Consider the following 15,868-nt stretch of genomic DNA (forward strand, 5'->3'; position numbering starts at 1 on the left):
GGCCGAGGCGGGGAGCCGACGCCGCTATGCGGGGCTTTTCCGAGCGGCTCCGAGCGCGCGTGCGCGAAGGCGTGATGTCTGCTTGCCGGTCGGCGCCGCGCGGCCGCCAAGACGAGCCCCGAGCGGGGAGCGCTGCGCAGCTCAGCCCCGTTTCTGCCGCGCCGTCCCTCCGCCCGGCGGGGAAAGGTGCCCGTGGTGCCGAGAGGCTGACTCCGGTTCATCCGCAAGCCTGGTGGTAGCCCGCGGATGGGCTCCCGCTGAGAAAATAATCCGAGTTTATCCGTGCATCCAGCCCGGGCGTCCCCGTCACATGAAGCTCTCCACCGTCCTCCGGCACAGCTCGCACCTCCGGCCCGGCAGGTTCGCCCCCGCCATCACCTCCAGCTCGTACTTCCCGGATCCCCCCAGGCTGTTGCCGGCTCTCCTGGCCGGCACGGCCGTGGTGGAGACGCGGAAGGAGCCGGTGAGCGCGGATGCTGCCGCCGCTGCCGCCTCCCGCTCGTGCCGGCGGCGGGCGCAGCGGCAGGCACGCCACATCTCCCTGCGGAAGTGCACCGTGAAAAGCCCGTAGACGAGCGGGTCCAGGCACGTGTTGAAGAGGCCGAAGAGGAAGAGGATGTGGCTGAGAGACGGGGGCACCTTCTCCCGGGTCAGCATCTCCGGCGAGAACCAGTACCAGAGGCCCAGCAGGTAGTAGGGCGTCCAGCACACGATGAAGGTCAGCACGATGACGATGGACATCTGGAGCGTGCGCATCCTGGCGCGGGGGATGTTGTCGTAGGAGCGGCGGAGCTGGACCTCCCGGGAGGAGGCTGCGGGGCAGAGAAGGGGCCCGGAGGGCGGATGCGTTGCCCGGGGGTTAATTAACGGCGCTGGGTTAATGAGCTGGGGAGAGGGGAGCCGCGCCGGGGTGCTGGGTCCCGGCCGGAGCATCGGGGACCCTTTGCTCCGTAGCAAGGCGTTGGGCAGGGATGGGGGGGCTTAGTCCTGCGAGAGGGGATGGAAAAAAGGATGAGTCCGAGGAAAGAGAGGGAGAAAGGGATGATGCAAAAGAGAAAACGGAAAAGGAGATGAGAAAGGATGATGGAGAAAGGGAGGGAGGAGGCGCGCGGACGCGGACCCGGCCCGGCCGCTCACCGCCGGCTTCCTTCAAGCGGCCCGAGATGGCGGCGAGGATGCGGCCGTAGCAGAGCACCATGACGAGCAGGGGCAGGAGGAAGAGGCAGGCGAAGGTGAACATGTTGTAGAGCGTCTCCTGCCAGCGCGCCCCGAAGCTGCCCACCGTGGCGCACTGCACGAAGCGCCGGGGCCGCGAGCGGCTCACCGTGCGGAAGACGAACGCCTGCAACACGCACCGGGGGGGGGGGGGACGGACACACACCGTCAGCGCGACCCACCTTCCTCCCTCCGTCCTCATCCTCCCGCCCGGCGCCCGCCGCGCCGACCTGCGGCAGCGCCAGCACGGCGCTGAGCGCCCACGCCGCGCGCAGCATCGCCTTGCTCTTCCTCCCGGCCCGGCCCACGGCCAGCGGGTTGACGATGGCGGCGTGGCGGTCCAGGGCGATGACGACGGTGACGAAGGCCGAGGCGTACATGGCGGCCAGCTTGAGGAACATGAGGGCCCGGCAGGCGGCGTCGCCCCCGTACCACTGCACCGTGACGTTCCAGGCGGCGTCCAGCGGCATCACCACCACCGTCACCAGCAGGTCGGCTGCCGCCAGGTTCGCCATGAGCATCCGCACCCGGGGCCGCCGGCCCGGCGCCCGAGCCGCCGTCCAGAGCACGGCGCCGTTGCAGCAGGCCGAGGAGAGGAAGAGGAGGCACGTCAGGGCCACCCGCACCTTGGCGGCCGTGGAGAAGGTGGGCAGCGGCGCGGCCTCCTCGCGGCTCCGGTTCGGCCAAGCGCCGGTGCCGTTCATGCCGCCCGCGGCACCGGGAACCCGGCCGCGCTCGGCATGGTTGGCGCCGGCCCCCGAGGATCCCGGCGGTGCCGCTCTGCCTCGAGTTGTGTCGGGTCTCAGCTTCCCGGGCGCTGCTGGAGGAGGGGATCCGCTCCGCTCTGGGGCATCGGCGCTGTCCTTCCTCCTCCTCCTCCTCCTCCTCCTCCGCGGCGGGGCTGCCCCAGCCCTGCGTGGGGTGCAAAACCAGCGTGGGGTCGGCACCCCCGGGGAGCCCCCTCCTCGGTGCCGGGGGGGGGTTATTTGCGAAGGGAATTGCCCCCCACGCACCCCCCAAGGGGGGTTTTGCCCCTCTCCCTGCCCCAGCCGGCGCCGGTGGCCCTGCTCATCCCCGGGGAACACGGTGTGCGGGGAGAGGGAGGCGTCCCCAGCGGTGTCCCGTCTCCGCACCCCCCCCACGCTGCTCCCCCCCCCCCCCACGCCTGACCCCCACGTCCTCCGTCCCGGCGCCCCGTAGCCCTGCCGCTGCCCCGTGGCCGCGTCCTCCCTCCCCGGCGGTGTCCTCCAGCCCAAAGTCCCCAGCCGCGTCCCCGTCCCCCCGGCCGCGTCCTGCAGCAGCGCCCCGGCCCCGTGGCAATTGCCCCCCTGCCCTGGCAGTGCCCCGTGGCAATTGCCCCCCAACCCCGGCAGTGCCCCCCAACCCCGGCAGTGCCCCCCAGCCCCGGCAGCGCCCGGCCCCCACAGCCCCTCCGGCGCGGTACCGCTCTGCAGTGCTGCCAGCCGCGCTCCTGCCGCAGCCGGTGCCGCCAGCGCCCGGCCCAGCCCAGCCTCCCGCTGCGGCGCCGGGCCTCGGCCTCGCCGGGCAGCCACCGGCTCCACGCACCCCCCCTCCGGCACGGCCCCGGGCGCGGGGCCCTGCCCCAGGGGACGGGTGTCCCCCCCTCCTTCCCGGTGTGCCGGCACTGCGGGGCCAGGACGGGCCCCCCCCAAGGATCCATCGCGGAGGCAGGATCTACCCCCAGCACCTGCCACCTGCCCCCTCCCGCCCCACGGGGTCCCCGTCACTGGGGGTGCTGGCACCTGGGGGTGCCCAGATGTGCGAGTGCCCGGATGTGCCTGCACCCAAATGTGCCGGTCCTCGGGCATCGTAGCACCCGGCTGTGCCGGTGCACAAGCATCCGTGTGTCCAGATGTGCTGGCACCCAGCTGTGCTGGTCCTCGCATGCCCTGGCACCCAGCTGTGCTGGTCCTCGCACACCCCAGTGTCCAGATGTGCTGGCACCCAGCTGTGTTTACCCTGGCCATGCCAGTTCCCAGATGTTTTGGTGCCCAGATGTGCACCCTGCTCACCAGCCAGGACCCCGCGGCGAGCCAAGCCAGCCCCACGGCGCTGCGCACTGTGGAGGGATGACCCACGGACGCACGGACACACGGAGATGGGGTGAGTTGTGCTGGACTTTTATTCACCGGATGCCGACAGCACGAGCCCCCCCCCGGCCCTGCTCCAACCCCAGGCAATGCTCCCGCCGGTGCTGGGAGCCCCGCGGGAACCCAGGCGTCCTGGCACACCGGCAACGGGGAGGGAGCGTCCCAGGACCCAGGCGTCCGGCGGCTGTTATTGCTCACAACACCCCAGCCCCGAGCAGCATGTGGGACCAGCAGGGCCAGCGTTTGGGGCAGATTCTCAGCCGACGTTGGAGCAGCAGATGCGCTCGTCTGCAGCAGCCGGGAGCATGGTCTGTTCGACATGGCTGCTGCTGAGGTCCATAGGGAAAAGCGCTGCCAGGAGGGTGAGGAGGGCAAGGAAGAAGGATGCAGGGGTCCTTGAGGAATTTGGGATCGTGCGATATTTCTGCCGATGGCAGCAATGGAAGAATTTTCATGAGCTCACAGTCATCAGTAGGGTTCAGAGTGAACGCTGCTACCACCTGCAGGAGGAGGCCCCATGCCGGCACGCGCTCCCATCAGACTGTCCGTAAAGTGAAGCTGTATCAGTCACCCGCTGCCCCGGCAGACCGAGAGCCACCACGGCGGAAAGAAGCTTGTCCGTGAGAGCGACCGCGGGGACGGTGGTTCACGGCCGGGTGGTGGAACCCTGCAGCCTCGGGGCGTCCGCCCGCCCTGGGCGGCAGCTCACAGGGCGGAGAGGGCCCAGGCGTCCGGGAGGGGCTCCCTAGCTGCCCGGCTCGCCCTGCGCCAGGGCGCTCTGGAAGGTGGCGAGCTGCCGCATCTGCTCGGTCTGCATGGAGTGGCGCCGGAGCAGCTTGCGGCGGCCCTTGGGCGAGGCGCGGCGGGCGGGCGAGGGCGCCCGGGGGCCGGCGGGCAGCGGCGGCAAGAAGCCGGCTCGGCCGAGCCCGGCCGGTTCCAGCAGCAGGGTGCCGGAGCCGCGACGCTCCAGCAAACCCGGCGAGCGCCGGCGGCCCGGCAGGGGCGAAGCGGCCGCGCTGCCAGCGCCGGGCAGCCGCTCCGGCGGTTCTGCTTCGCCCCGCGGCCGGGAGCTGCTGCCGCCGGCAGTTGGCTCGGCCCAGGGCGCCCCGGGCTCGGCGGCTTGGCGGCCCTCGACGCTGTGCCGCCGGCGTGGCGGGCCCACGCTGAGCGCCTCGAGGCCGGCGGCCAAGCGCTCCGCCGGCGCCGCCAGCCCCCACGGCTCCGAGTTGAGCCGCTTGAGCGGCCGCCCGCGAGCCCGGGGCGGCGCGGCGGCACCAACGCCGGCAGCCGGCGGCGGGAAGCGGAAGACGTCGCGCTCCTCCTCCTTCTCGCTGCCCGCCGGCGACGGGGCGGCGCGCACCTCGATGTCGGAGGGCGACATGCAGGGCGCCGGCGAGGGCGGCGCGTTCAGGTACTGCCGCGTGGTCTTGGTGCCGCGGGGCGACGTGGCGGTGGTGATGATGATCACCTCCTTGCCGCGCGCCTTGCAGGCGTCGAGCAGCGCCTGCAGCGTCTCCCGGTCGCCCCGGTTGATGGCGTAGACCAGGGCGGAGGCGCCGGCGTAGTCGCGGGCGCTGGGGTCGGCGCCGTGCGCCAGCAGCGCGGCGGCCACGGCGGCGCCGGCCCGCTCGGCGCAGGCGTGCATCAGCGCCGTCTTGCCCGTCTTGTCGGGGATGTCGGGGTCGGCGCCGTGCTCCAGGAGGTAGCGCACCATGCGGGGCTGCGCCAGCGGGTCGGCGTAGCGAGCCCGGCAAGCGGCCATCAGCGGCGTCTGCCCGGCCGCGTTGCCCTCGTTGATGTAGGCGCCTCCTTCCAGCAGCAGCCGGGTGAGGCGGAATTTGCCCTGCGCCACGGCCCGCAGCAGCGCCGAGCCGTCCGCCGGCAGCACGGCGGGGCCGCCCGGGCGCCGCGGCGGGCTCGGCATGGCCGGCTCACGGCCTGCCGGCGCGGGCGGGAGAGGGGGCGCGGGGATGCCGGGCCCGGAGCATGGCCCGCTCACGGCGGCGGGATGCGGAGCTGGGGCGTCGCGCGGGTACGGCGATCCCGGAGCATCACACGCTCACGGCGGTGGGATGCAGAGCAGGGGCATTGCATGGATATGGCGATCCCGGAGCATCGCACGCTCACTGCAATGGGACAGAGAGAGAGGGGACGTTGCACGGATATGGCAATCCCAGAGCGTTGCACACTCACTGCAATGGGATGTGGACAGGGGACGTTGCATGGATGTGCTGAACCTGGAGCATCACACGCTTCCTGCAATGGGATGCGGAGAGGGGATGTTGCACGGATATGGCAATCCCAGAGTGTTGCACACTCACTGCAATGGGATGCAGACAGGGGACGTTGCACGGACGTGCTGAACCCGGAGCGTCGCACGCTCACTGCAATGGGATGCGGAGAGGGGATGTTGCACGGATATGGCAATCCCAGAGCGTTGCACACTCACTGCAATGGGATGCGGACAGGGGACGTTGCATGGATATGGCAATCCCAGAGCATCGCACGCTCACTGCAATGGGATGCGGAGAGGGGATGTTGCATGGATATGGCAATCCCAGAGCATCGCACACTCAGTGCAACGGGACAGGGAGAGGGGGACCCCGTGGCATGGATGTGCTGATCCCAGAGCTCCCTCTTGGCTCCCTGCCTCAGTTTCCCCAGCTGCAACGCTCCCCCCTGCGCTCCCCACGCTGCCGGCGGGATACACGCTTCACGACAGGCACTGCTGGCCCCACGGACGCCCCGCTCCCACCCACCAGTGGTCCCAGCCCAGCCCGCGGCACCCGAACCCCCGGAGCCGCTCTGCCACCACCCGCAGGCCGAATGCGCTGCCTGCATGGTGTCCCATGTCCCTGCCTGTGCCCCGCACTGCCTGTCCCCTGCCTGCACCTCCGCCTGGATCCCGTCCTGCACCCCCACGTACCGCCGTCCATGCGTGCATCCCATCCCCGCGTACCCCCATCCCTATGTGCATCCCATCCCCGTGTATCCCCATCCCTATGTGCATACCCCCATCCCCGCGTATTCCCATCCCTATATACGTCCCCCACATCCCCACGTACCCCCATCCCTCTATACATCTCCCCGCATCCCTGCCTGCCTGGTTCCCATGGTTACTGCAGCTCATCCTGCTCCCCCGGCTCCCTGGGCAGCCAGGAAAATGGGGGAAAAACAGCCCCAACCCCCCTTTTTCCACCCCAGTTTGCAAGCCTGGGTCGCAGCAGCCCCCCGCTGCCTCGGAGCCCCGCTGGGCGCTCGGGGCCGCCGGTCCCAACGGGCACCCGGAGCTCGGCCGAGCCCTCCCTGGGGGCTGCCCCATAGGGGTCCCCCCACGGCAGCCCCCGGTCTCCCCAGCCCTCCCTCCCTCCTGCCTTCCTCCAGCACCCCCCGTTACCGGAGCGTGGTCTCCCCCAGCGATGCTCCGGCGTCCCGGTGCCCGGTGGCCTGGCCGCGGCGATGCCGGGGACACGGCGAGGCGGCCGCCATCCCGGCCCGCGGCGGGCTCAGCGGGGAGGAGGGGGGGGGGGCGGCAGGGGAGGTTATTCGGAGGGGTTCTCTCTCCCCCCCCCCCCCCCGCGTCGCTATTTTTGGCAGCCGCTGGCGCGGGGAGGGTTGGACGGGGATGAATCACCCGGCGGCGGCGGCGGCGGCGGCACCGAGCCCGCTGCGCCCAGCAGCCTGCGCGGGAGGCGAGGGGAAGAGCCGCGATGGGGACGGCGCCGGGGGGGCTGGGGGGCACCACGCCATGGGGCTGGGGGGCACCATGCCATGGGGCTGGGGATCACGGCTGAGGGTTATGGGGCAGTAGGGCTGGGGGTGGTGGGGCAGGGGGCCATAGGGCAGCGGGGTGGGGGCTAGGGGGCAGCGGGGCAGTAGAGCCAGGGGGCCATGGGGCCCCTGGGTGGGGGCTATGGGGCTCCTGAGTGGGGGCTCTGGGGCAGTGGGGTGGGCAGTGTCCATCCACCTATTCCCGTATCCCTCCATCCACATCCCTAGTTCGTTCCTGGGCTCATCCAGGTGCCCCTGCCCCCCCCCCTCCCCGCTTCCACCCCTCCCGTCCCCCTCCCCTGCTTTTCCCCTCCGTCTTTTCCTCTTTCCATCCCTCCCTCCGTCCACCCACGACCTCTCCCCATCCGCCCCCCCCATTCCCTTACCCGTCCCCTCTCCCCATCTCCCCGTTCAGCCTCCCTCCCTCCCTCCCTCCGCCACGCCCCTCCCTCCCGGCCACGCCCCCTCATTCACAGCACCCCGGCCTCCCGCCAAGGCCACGCCCCCTCCTTCCCATAGCCCCGCCCCCTCCTCTCCCCGCCCTCTGATTGGCTCCGCCGCGCCCAAATGCGGCGGCGCGCGCGGGCCCCGCCCCCTTCCGAGCGTTGTGTACCGAGAGCGGCGGCGGGGGCGCACGTGGCGCCCAGGCGCATGCGCGGCGCAGGTACGGCCCGGCCCGGGGGGGGCGCCCGGTACCGGCGGGAGGGCGGGAGGGAGGGGGCGGCGCTTAAGGCCGGGTCCGCTCTCGGTGCAGGCGGGGCACCGGGCGGGCCGCCCCGGGGAGCAGCCCCGTGCGTCTCTCCGCGGCCCGTTGCCCCCGCTCAGGGCTCCGTTGTCGCCGCGCAGCGCCGCCGGGCCCCGGCTCCGCGCCGCCGGTGCCCCGCCGCGGGTCGGCCATGGCGGGTCGAGGCGGCCGGGGCCGGGGCCGCGGGCAGATGACCTTTAACGTGGAGGCCGTGGGCATCGCCAAGGGGGACGCGCTGCCGCCGCCCACGCTGCAGCCCTCGCCGCTCTTCCCGGTGAGTCCCGTGTCCCCCCGTCCCCCCCCCCTCCCCGTCCCCACGACGGCTGAGACCTGCCGCGCTCATCGCACCCCGCAGCCCATGGAGTACCGGCCGGTGCCGCTGCCCGGCGGCGAGGAGCTCGAGTACATGCTGGCCCTGAAGCAGGAGCTGCGCGGGGCCATGAAGAACCTGCCCTACTTCGTCAAACCGGGGGCGCCCCGCAGAGGTACGGGCCCGGCGGGGAGCCCCGAGCGGCACCGGCACCGGCACCGGCCCGCGGGCTCCCGGTGACGCCTCCCGCTCCGTGTCCCCCAGACATCGAGCGCTACTCGGACAAGTACCAGGTGTCGAGCCCCGTCGACAGCGCCATCGACTGGAGCCCAGGTACCCGGCGAAAATGGGGTGAAACCCCCCCAAAACGGGGTGCGCCGGAGGGGTGGCCGCCCGCCCGCCCGCCCGGCCGCCGCTCCCACCGGGCGCTCCGCTCTTCCGCGCAGATTGGAGGCGGCTGCCGCGGGAGCTGAAGATCCGGGTGCGACGGCTGCGCGCGGGCGGTGAGTATCCGGCGATGCCGCGTGCCGCCTCCGACGCTCCGCCGGCTCCGGGCTGACGCGCGGCTCTGCATCGCGCAGGACCCGCCGTGCTGCTCCCCAAGCGCAAGCAGCGCCTGGCGCTCGACAAGGAGGAGGCCATTAAGAAGCTGGAGGTAACGAGGCCGAAGGCTCGGCGGGGAGGGGGGGGTGGGGGGGTTCCCGCGGTTAACGCCGGCACCCGGCATCTCCCTTCCCTCGACACCCAGAGCCTGGAGAAGAAAGAGGAGGAAGTCACGTCGGAGGAGGAAGAGAAGGAAGAGGAGGAGGAAGGCAAAGAGGAGGAGGAAGAGGAGTACGACGAGGAAGAGCACGAGGAGGTGAGATCCTGGCGGTTTGGGGGGGGGGGTCTGGGGGCGCCTCGGCCCCCCCCCCCCCCCCGTCGCCCACCTTGTCCCCGTCCCCAGGAGACCGACTACATCATGTCCTACTTCGACAACGGCGAGGACTTCGGCGCCGACAGCGATGACAACATGGATGAGGCAGTCTACTAACCCGGACGCCTGGGCCCCATCCGCCGGCACCAGCCTCCTTCCCCCCCCCCCCTTTCCCCCCCCCTTTCGAGGGAGCGCGGCGGCGCTGGGGACCAGCCGGGCTTTGCCTCCAGGTGGCACTTGTGCTCCAGGGATGGACGGACGGATGGACGGACACGCTGGGGCCGGGTGGGGGGGACACCCGACGGTTGGGTCCCCCCCAAACCGGCGCTGGGGGCGAGGTTCCCCCCGGGGGGGGGGGCGAAGGCGGGCACGGCCCTCGGCCCGACCCCTGCCCCTTTTTTGCCCCGTTTTTAGGTCACTTTTGAAATGTTTTTTAGCTCAGTTTTGGGGGGGGGGGGGGAGCTGCCGGGCTCGTCCCAGCCCCCCTCCCCGCGGCCGTGCGAGGACACTGCCGGCCCCTTCCCGGAAAGCAGCGCCTTTCGCAGCTTTTTAACATTTTGGGTTTTTATTATTATTATTTTTTAATCTTCTTAGTCCATTAAAGCGATTTTTCTCTCTTTCACGCTGGGTTTGTGCTGTGGCTTCAGATGGTCGCGGAGAGGGGGGGAAATGGGGGTCCCGGGGTGCTCACTGGTGCGGGGGGGTCCCCCTGTCCTGTCCTGTCCTGTCCCCCCCCCCCCCCCCCCCCCCGGCATCCCAGCCGCTCTCCAAGAACTGCTATTTTTAGCTGCTGCCAGGAACAAAAACCAAAACCTCCCCGTAAGGCCGGGAGGCCCCAGGGGACCCTCGACCCCCCCTCCGCCTTCTCTGGTCCCATCCTGCCCTGGCCCCGTCCCCGTGTGCGGGGTCACTGGTTATACTGGGGCGGGCAGCTCCGGTTGGGGAGGGTTTGGGCAGAGGGGCCGAGAGCGGGATCGAGCTCCAGGGCGCAGGATGGGTGCGTTAAAGCCGCCCCTGGGGCATCTCGGCCGCCCCGTGTTTCCCCTTCCCTTGTCCTCCCCGCCTGGCTGAGACCGTCCAACTCGTGTCGCTTGTGGCCCGGGGCCCCGCTGGCACAGCACGTCCTGTTCCCGGAGCCAGGCCCTGCCTGCATGTTTGCGCACGGCGGCGGCTCCGGGAACAGGGTGCTGGCGCCCGCGGGAGCTGTTTGGACCTGCCGGGGCGCGGGGATGCCTCCGTCACCCCGTCTCCGGCAGCGGAGCGGGCGCATCTCCGGGGTGGGCCGGGTGCCCCGCGGGTGGCAGCTTTTCGCCCCGTTGCAGCACACTCGCTCACGCCCCGGTGCACCCCCGGCACGGGGCTCCGGCGAGGCCGCGGGACCCAGGCGTCCGGGCGGCGCTGGGTTGTGCTGGCCGACCCCGCTCTCTCGTGACGCGCTGGGGACACCCGTGGTTTTGGGGTGCAGCCCCTGGCACCCCCCCTGCGTTCTCAGAGCAGCGAGGCAGCACCCCCTTCTCCCCGGTGCTTCCCATCTCCGTCCCCGGCATGAAGCCCCTTGGGCCCCCCCTGCCCTGGCATGGATTAACCCCCCCCCCCCCGGTACTGGGCTCCTGCCCGCTTGGGGGGCATGGTGGGCACAGGGTGGGTGCTGGAGGGGTGCACAGTGGGTGCACCGTGAGTACGGGGGGTACATGGGGGGGTGCACAGGGGGTGCAGGAGGGGTGCAGGAGTTCTGCAGGGTGGGTGCAGGAGCGGGGTGGGGGGGTGCGTGGTGGGTGCAGGAGGGGTGCAGGGTGGGTGCAGGAGTGGCACACGGTGGGTGCACGAGGGGTGCAGGAGTGATGCATGGGTGGGTGCATGGGGGGTGCAGGGTGGGTGCAGCAGTGGCACAGGATGGGTGCACGAGGGGTGCACGAGGGGTGCAGGAGTTCTGCAGGGTGGGTGCAGGAGGGAGGCGCGGGGGGGTGCAGGAGCAGCACAGGGTGGGTGCATGGGGGGTGCAGGAGGGGGGTGAAGGGTGGGTGCACAGTGGGTGCAGGAGGGCTGCATGGGGGGGTGCAGGAGGGGGGTGCAGGGTGGATACAGGAGCGGCACAGGGTGGGTGCATGGGGGGTGCAGGAGGGGGGGTGCAGGGTGGGTGCAGGAGACTGCACGGTGGGTGCACAGTGGGTGCAGGAGGGGGGTGCAGGGTGGGTGCAGGAAGGCTGCACGGTAGGTGCACGGTGGGTGCACAGTGGGTGCAGGAGGGCTGCACAGTGGGTGCACGGCGGGTGCAGGACGGGGGGTGCAGGGGGGGTGCAGGAGCAGCACAGGGTGGGTGCACGGCGGGTGCAGGACGGGGGGTGCAGGGTGGGTGCACAGTTCCTCCCGGCCCGGCTGCTGCCGGCTGCAAACCCTTTACGGGCTGGGGCCGGGGGCCGCTGCGTAGCGCCGGGCTGAGCCCTGCCAAACTCAGCTCACCCGCCGGCACGGAGGAAACCGCCGGGGCGCTGCTGGCGGAGGAAAGCGGTTTCTCTCCTCCGGGCTCGAAGGCCGAGGCGGAGGCCGCGCACGGGCCGCGCACGGGCCGTTCACGTGAAGCGCGCGTGACGGGGCAGCGATCCCCCCCCCCTCGCCGCTGCCGCTCCCTGCCACGGTTCCTGTTTGCCGCTCGGCTTTTCGACGGCTGGGCGATAAAAAAAGCTGCAGCGCTGCGAAGCCGCAGCCGCCCGAGCGCCTGGAAATGGGGAAACTGCAAAACTTCCCCCTTTCGCCCCCCCTTGCCTGTGTCCCCCCCCCCCAACTCGCCGTGCCTCAGTTTCCCTGCAGGGCGGCCATTCCCGGGGCAGATCCGGGTGTCCCCTGCCTGGCTCCGCTGCCTCTTCCCAGGGGCCAGTGAGGGAAACGGGATGTGCTGTCTCAGGGATTCAGGGTGCTCTGCCTTGGGAATGGGAGACAGGGGTCGTACCGGCTTGGGGATTCGGGATGTGCTGCCCCGGGGGTAGGGGACATGCCAGCTCGGGGACAGGGGGTATGGGATGAATCAGCTTGGGAATAGGGGATGTGCCACTTTGGGGATAGGAGATGTGCTGGCTTAGGGGGTACGGGCTATGCCGGCTCAGGGATTTGGGATGCACTGCCTTGAGGATAGGGAATATGGGATGTGCCAGCTTGGGGATTCGGAGTGTGCTGCCAGCTCAGGGATAGAGGATCTGCCAGCTGGGGGGGTATGGACTATGCCGGCTCGGGGGTACAGGCTCTGCCGGCTGGGGGATATGGGATATGCCGGCTGGGGGATCCGGAGCAGCGTCTCTCCGTGCAGCAGTCGCTCCGGCCAGCCCCGGGTGCCCGGTGCTGCACAAACGGGCGCAAGGTGCCTGGCTCCGCCACCGCGCAGGGCACGGCCCGGGCACCCCGGGGTGCCCCACCGCTCCCGGCCCGAGCGCACGAGGACCGGGCACCCCAGTGAAATCCCCTGGAGCTGTGCCGTGAGCATCTCCGGGGGCTAAACCCACTGGCGTTGGGATCCGATTAACCCTTGCTGCTGAGGCTGCTTTTTCCTCGGAGGCGACCGGCAGGGGTTGTGCACACGGCCGGGTTTCGGAGGACGCGCTGGGATTTGGGCCAGAAAAAAATATATATGTATTTTTTTTTTTTTTTTCCCCCTGCAAACTGCTGCTCGCGCAGCCTTTGCCACACTTGGCTGCCTCCAGGGGACACGGAGAAGCGGGTGACGGCATGGGACCAAAATAGCCCGTGAGGGCGGTGAGCCCAGGGCCCTCTCGGCTGCCGGAGCAAAATAATTTCCACCGGTGCAACCAAAGGATCAGGAGCAAAAGGGAAAAAAAAAAAAAAAAAAAACAACAAAAACCAGAAGTGGGCAAAGTAGGGATATTTTGGGGGATATTTTTGGACGGTGTCCATAAAGGGACCCCGTTTTGCAGGGCTGGGCAAAGGGGGGATCCGCGCTGGGTGTTTTTTCCCCCGGCGGAGAAGCGGGGTCTCGTTGCAGGGGGCTCGGCCCCAGCGCCGCATCTCGCCTGCAAACAACTCACGGAGCGGGGGGAAAAATACCCTCCTTCCTCCCTAAGGCTTCGCCGCTGCCCCGGGCGGGGACAGCTGGGCAGGCAGGAATGAGTAAACAGGCTCGGCAGATGCCGTCAAAAAAAATCCCCGGCGGGATATTTTTGCACGGCAGGAGATTGCACCCGTTCCCGCTCCCGGAGCGCTTGGCCGCGAGCCCCCGCTCCGGTTATGGGAGCCACCGGCTCGGGTTGCAAGTGGGGCATGGGGTCCCCCCCCAGCACCGGCACCAGGGGCGCTCGGGGCTGCTTTTTGCCCCCTCCGCAGCTTTTTGCCCCAGGTGGAGCCGATGCCGGGGCAGAGCCTCACCTGGGGCTGGGATAATGGGAGCAGCCCCGGGGCTGGGGCAGCTATAAAAGAGCAGCTGCAAAATGGGGGGAAATGGAGTTTGGGGGTGTTTTCCTCCCCCTTGGCTGGGGCGGAAGGTGTGGGAGCATCCCGGACTTCGGCCCGCGGAGATGGTGAGTGGCCCCCGGTGGCTCGGCCCTTCCTGCCCATACTTGGCCAGGAGCAGGGCTCACCCTTCGCCCGCTTGGCGGGGGGCCTGGGGGCCGCGGCTCGGCCCCTTGGTGTCCCTTATTCGTGCAGGCGGAGGTCGTGCACAGCCCTTTCCAGGTGCACCCCCATTCCCAATGCTCCTGCTTTCCCGGTGCACCCCCTTTCCTGGTGCACCAAAATGGGAAGGGAAACTGAGGCACGGCAGTGTTGCAACGGGAGCACCGGGCCGGAGCAGGGTTTGGGGAAATCCTGGGCTTGCAGGGCTCCGGTGCGGGTGCATGAGTTGCCCCCTGAGCCTGGCGGGAGCATCCGGGCTGTTTCTCCGGAGAAACCCGGGCAGCATCCGTGCAGCCGCCCCCGCTGTAAACAAGCCCAGCGGCTTGTGCCGAGGGGAGGCAGCCGATCACGGGAGCGAGCCGTGACGCCGGGGGGGACGTCAGCGCTGCCGGGACCCACGTCGCCGCCGCCACCGCGTGAGCCCCTTTGTCGCACTGACGCCTGGGATCACCGTGAGGAGCTGATCCTGCCCAGCTGAGAGCGGGATACGGGGGGAAAAACATGTGGTTGCTAGAGTAAATGGATTAGACAGGGGGATAAACGCAGAGCGGTGGCACCGCGGGCTGCCCAGAGACCAGGCACAGCACGGGAACCCTTTTCCCTGCCACCTGCTGGAATGGGAAAATGCCTCGTTTTGTGGGAAAATGCCTCCTTTTTGTAGGAAAAGCCCAAGGAAAGGGGCAGTTTTGCCTCTGTAATGAGAAATCTGAGTTCCTTTTTCCCTGGCCGGGGGGGGGGGGGAGGGTTGTTGTGCTTGTCTTGTTCTTGGAAAAAAAAAAAAAAAAAACATTTCGAAGAAATGGAAAATGACTTTTTACTGGGGAAAAAGCGTTTCCACGGCATATTTCCAAGCAGAGCAGCTTGCCAAAGGGCCGATAAAGCCCGCGCCGCTGTGGCACTCGTTTGCCGGAGATAACGACCCGGGTGGCTGCGGGGGGGGGGGGGAGGGGGAGGTGGAATCGAGCTCGGCTCCGAAGCCCCCGCGGGGTCGGAGGGATCGCGTCGGAGCAGCCGCTTTCCCGGCGATAAGGCGCGTACGTGCGGAGCCGGGCGCGGGAGGGGAAACTGAGGCACGGTGGCTGCCGAGGAGGGGCCGGAGCGAGCGGAGCCCTCCGCCAAGGTCGGCGCAGCAGTGCTGAGCTGTTTTCCTCTCCGGGTATCTCATTCCTAGATAAAGCCGGTGGCAGCAGGTAGCGTCAACTTGCTGTTGACTTTCCATTAACTTTCACCCACATCCCCAAAAAGGCCAGAGGAGCTGGATGGGACCCGGCCGCCTGTTGCTACAACAGCGCGAGAGGCTGTCGGGTGTGAGGAAGCCGGCTTATTCCATGTGTGTGGCTTGGCCGTGGGCAGGAATTTCCCACCCTGGTGCCCGTCGTCCCACTCTTCTTACGGAGAGCCGGCCTCCGGCGAGCATCCCGGTCCCACTCGGGCTGCGCCTCGGCGTGCCTCAGTTTCCCTCTGCGGCCTCAGTGTGTGGCGAGCACCGACGGAGATGTGCGGTCGGCACAAAATTGTAGATGCGGTGAATATTTCCCCTGGTGTGTCCCGATGGGTGGGTTTTCCTCCGAATTTCACGCCCCTCCAAATTTCATGCCCCTCCGAATTTCACGCGGGAGCCGTGTGCCCCTGGCTTCTCCTTGCAGCTGAACCGAAAAGCCCCACACGACCCCCTCGCAGGGGCTCCAGTCCCGGCGCCGGCTCCTTCCGCAGCCATTCCAGTCTCTGGCTCAGGGTTGGCAGCTCAGACGGGGCCTGTTCCCACCTCGGTGGGTTGGGGGGATCCATGGCTGGTGGTCAGCGAGGAGGTTGCAGCCGCGGAAAGGCGCCGAAGCTGCGCTCCTGCTTGCTCTGAGCTGCAGGCGCCTGGCCGGATGCTTTGCCTGTTGGGCCAAAAAAGGGTGTTAAAACCCCTCTATGAAGGGTGACTGCCAAGTCCCAGGTTGGGACCTGGGATAAAAACCAAGATCCAGGTTTTTATTTCCCCACCTGAAAGTGAGCCGATTGCTGCTGCTGCTTGGCAAATTGAGAGCTGCCCCGTTTGCTTACAGCGAGGGGGGTGTTTGCAAAACAGCCGGCAGCGGGGCTGTGCCGCGGGGCATTGGGGCGCTGGCGGCCCGGCGAAGGCCCTGCTCCTCTCCCCGGTGCTCGCGGGCAATTAGCGGCCGCGTTCCTCGGATTGC

General features: G+C 69.3%; 3 protein-coding genes across 3 annotated transcripts; 1 reads left to right on the forward strand and 2 right to left on the reverse strand.

Moving 5' to 3' along the window:
• Positions 1-306: 306 nt before the first annotated feature.
• On the reverse strand, positions 307-1,919 carry LOC136994590 (gonadotropin-releasing hormone II receptor-like). The gene is made up of 3 exons (XM_067313147.1): positions 1,446-1,919; positions 1,138-1,342; positions 307-812 (listed from the first exon to the last, which is right to left on the reverse strand). Exons 1-3 carry the CDS (start codon positions 1,917-1,919, stop codon positions 307-309), a joined length of 1,185 nt encoding a protein of 394 aa, XP_067169248.1.
• A 2,111-nt stretch (positions 1,920-4,030) lies between these two features.
• Positions 4,031-6,806, reverse strand: ANKRD34A (ankyrin repeat domain 34A). The gene is made up of 2 exons (XM_067313340.1): positions 6,724-6,806; positions 4,031-5,452 (listed from the first exon to the last, which is right to left on the reverse strand). The coding sequence occupies exon 2, from the start codon at positions 5,248-5,250 to the stop codon at positions 4,072-4,074; it is 1,179 nt and encodes a 392-aa protein (XP_067169441.1). The 5' UTR covers positions 5,251-5,452; positions 6,724-6,806; the 3' UTR covers positions 4,031-4,071.
• A 927-nt stretch (positions 6,807-7,733) lies between these two features.
• On the forward strand, positions 7,734-9,690 carry POLR3GL (RNA polymerase III subunit GL). The gene is made up of 8 exons (XM_067313496.1): positions 7,734-7,761; positions 7,944-8,116; positions 8,198-8,327; positions 8,417-8,485; positions 8,599-8,655; positions 8,734-8,807; positions 8,901-9,011; positions 9,099-9,690. The coding sequence occupies exons 1-8, from the start codon at positions 7,749-7,751 to the stop codon at positions 9,183-9,185; spliced, it is 714 nt and encodes a 237-aa protein (XP_067169597.1). The 5' UTR covers positions 7,734-7,748; the 3' UTR covers positions 9,186-9,690.
• Positions 9,691-15,868: the final 6,178 nt, after the last annotated feature.

The sequence above is a fragment of the Apteryx mantelli genome, chromosome 31 (assembly GCF_036417845.1).
Source record: "Apteryx mantelli isolate bAptMan1 chromosome 31, bAptMan1.hap1, whole genome shotgun sequence".
Lineage (NCBI taxonomy): Eukaryota > Metazoa > Chordata > Aves > Apterygiformes > Apterygidae > Apteryx > Apteryx mantelli.

What these genes read in the sequence shown, in the direction of transcription:
- ANKRD34A (XM_067313340.1), bottom strand. Translation starts at nt 5,250, where the DNA reads ATGCCGAGCCCGCCGCGGCGCCCGGGCGGCCCCGCCGTGCTGCCGGCG.
- POLR3GL (XM_067313496.1), top strand. An exon ending in AGGCCATTAAGAAGCTGGAG is followed by an intron (nt 8,808 to 8,900) that starts GTAACGAGGCCG and finishes CTCGACACCCAG; the next exon opens with AGCCTGGAGAAGAAAGAGGA. An exon ending in ACGAGGAAGAGCACGAGGAG is followed by an intron (nt 9,012 to 9,098) that starts GTGAGATCCTGG and finishes CCCCGTCCCCAG; the next exon opens with GAGACCGACTACATCATGTC.
- LOC136994590 (XM_067313147.1), bottom strand. Translation starts at nt 1,919, where the DNA reads ATGAACGGCACCGGCGCTTGGCCGAACCGGAGCCGCGAGGAGGCCGCG. An exon ending in CCGTGCTGGCGCTGCCGCAG is followed by an intron (nt 1,343 to 1,445) that starts GTCGGCGCGGCG and finishes TGCGTGTTGCAG; the next exon opens with GCGTTCGTCTTCCGCACGGT. An exon ending in CCGCTTGAAGGAAGCCGGCG is followed by an intron (nt 813 to 1,137) that starts GTGAGCGGCCGG and finishes TCTGCCCCGCAG; the next exon opens with CCTCCTCCCGGGAGGTCCAG.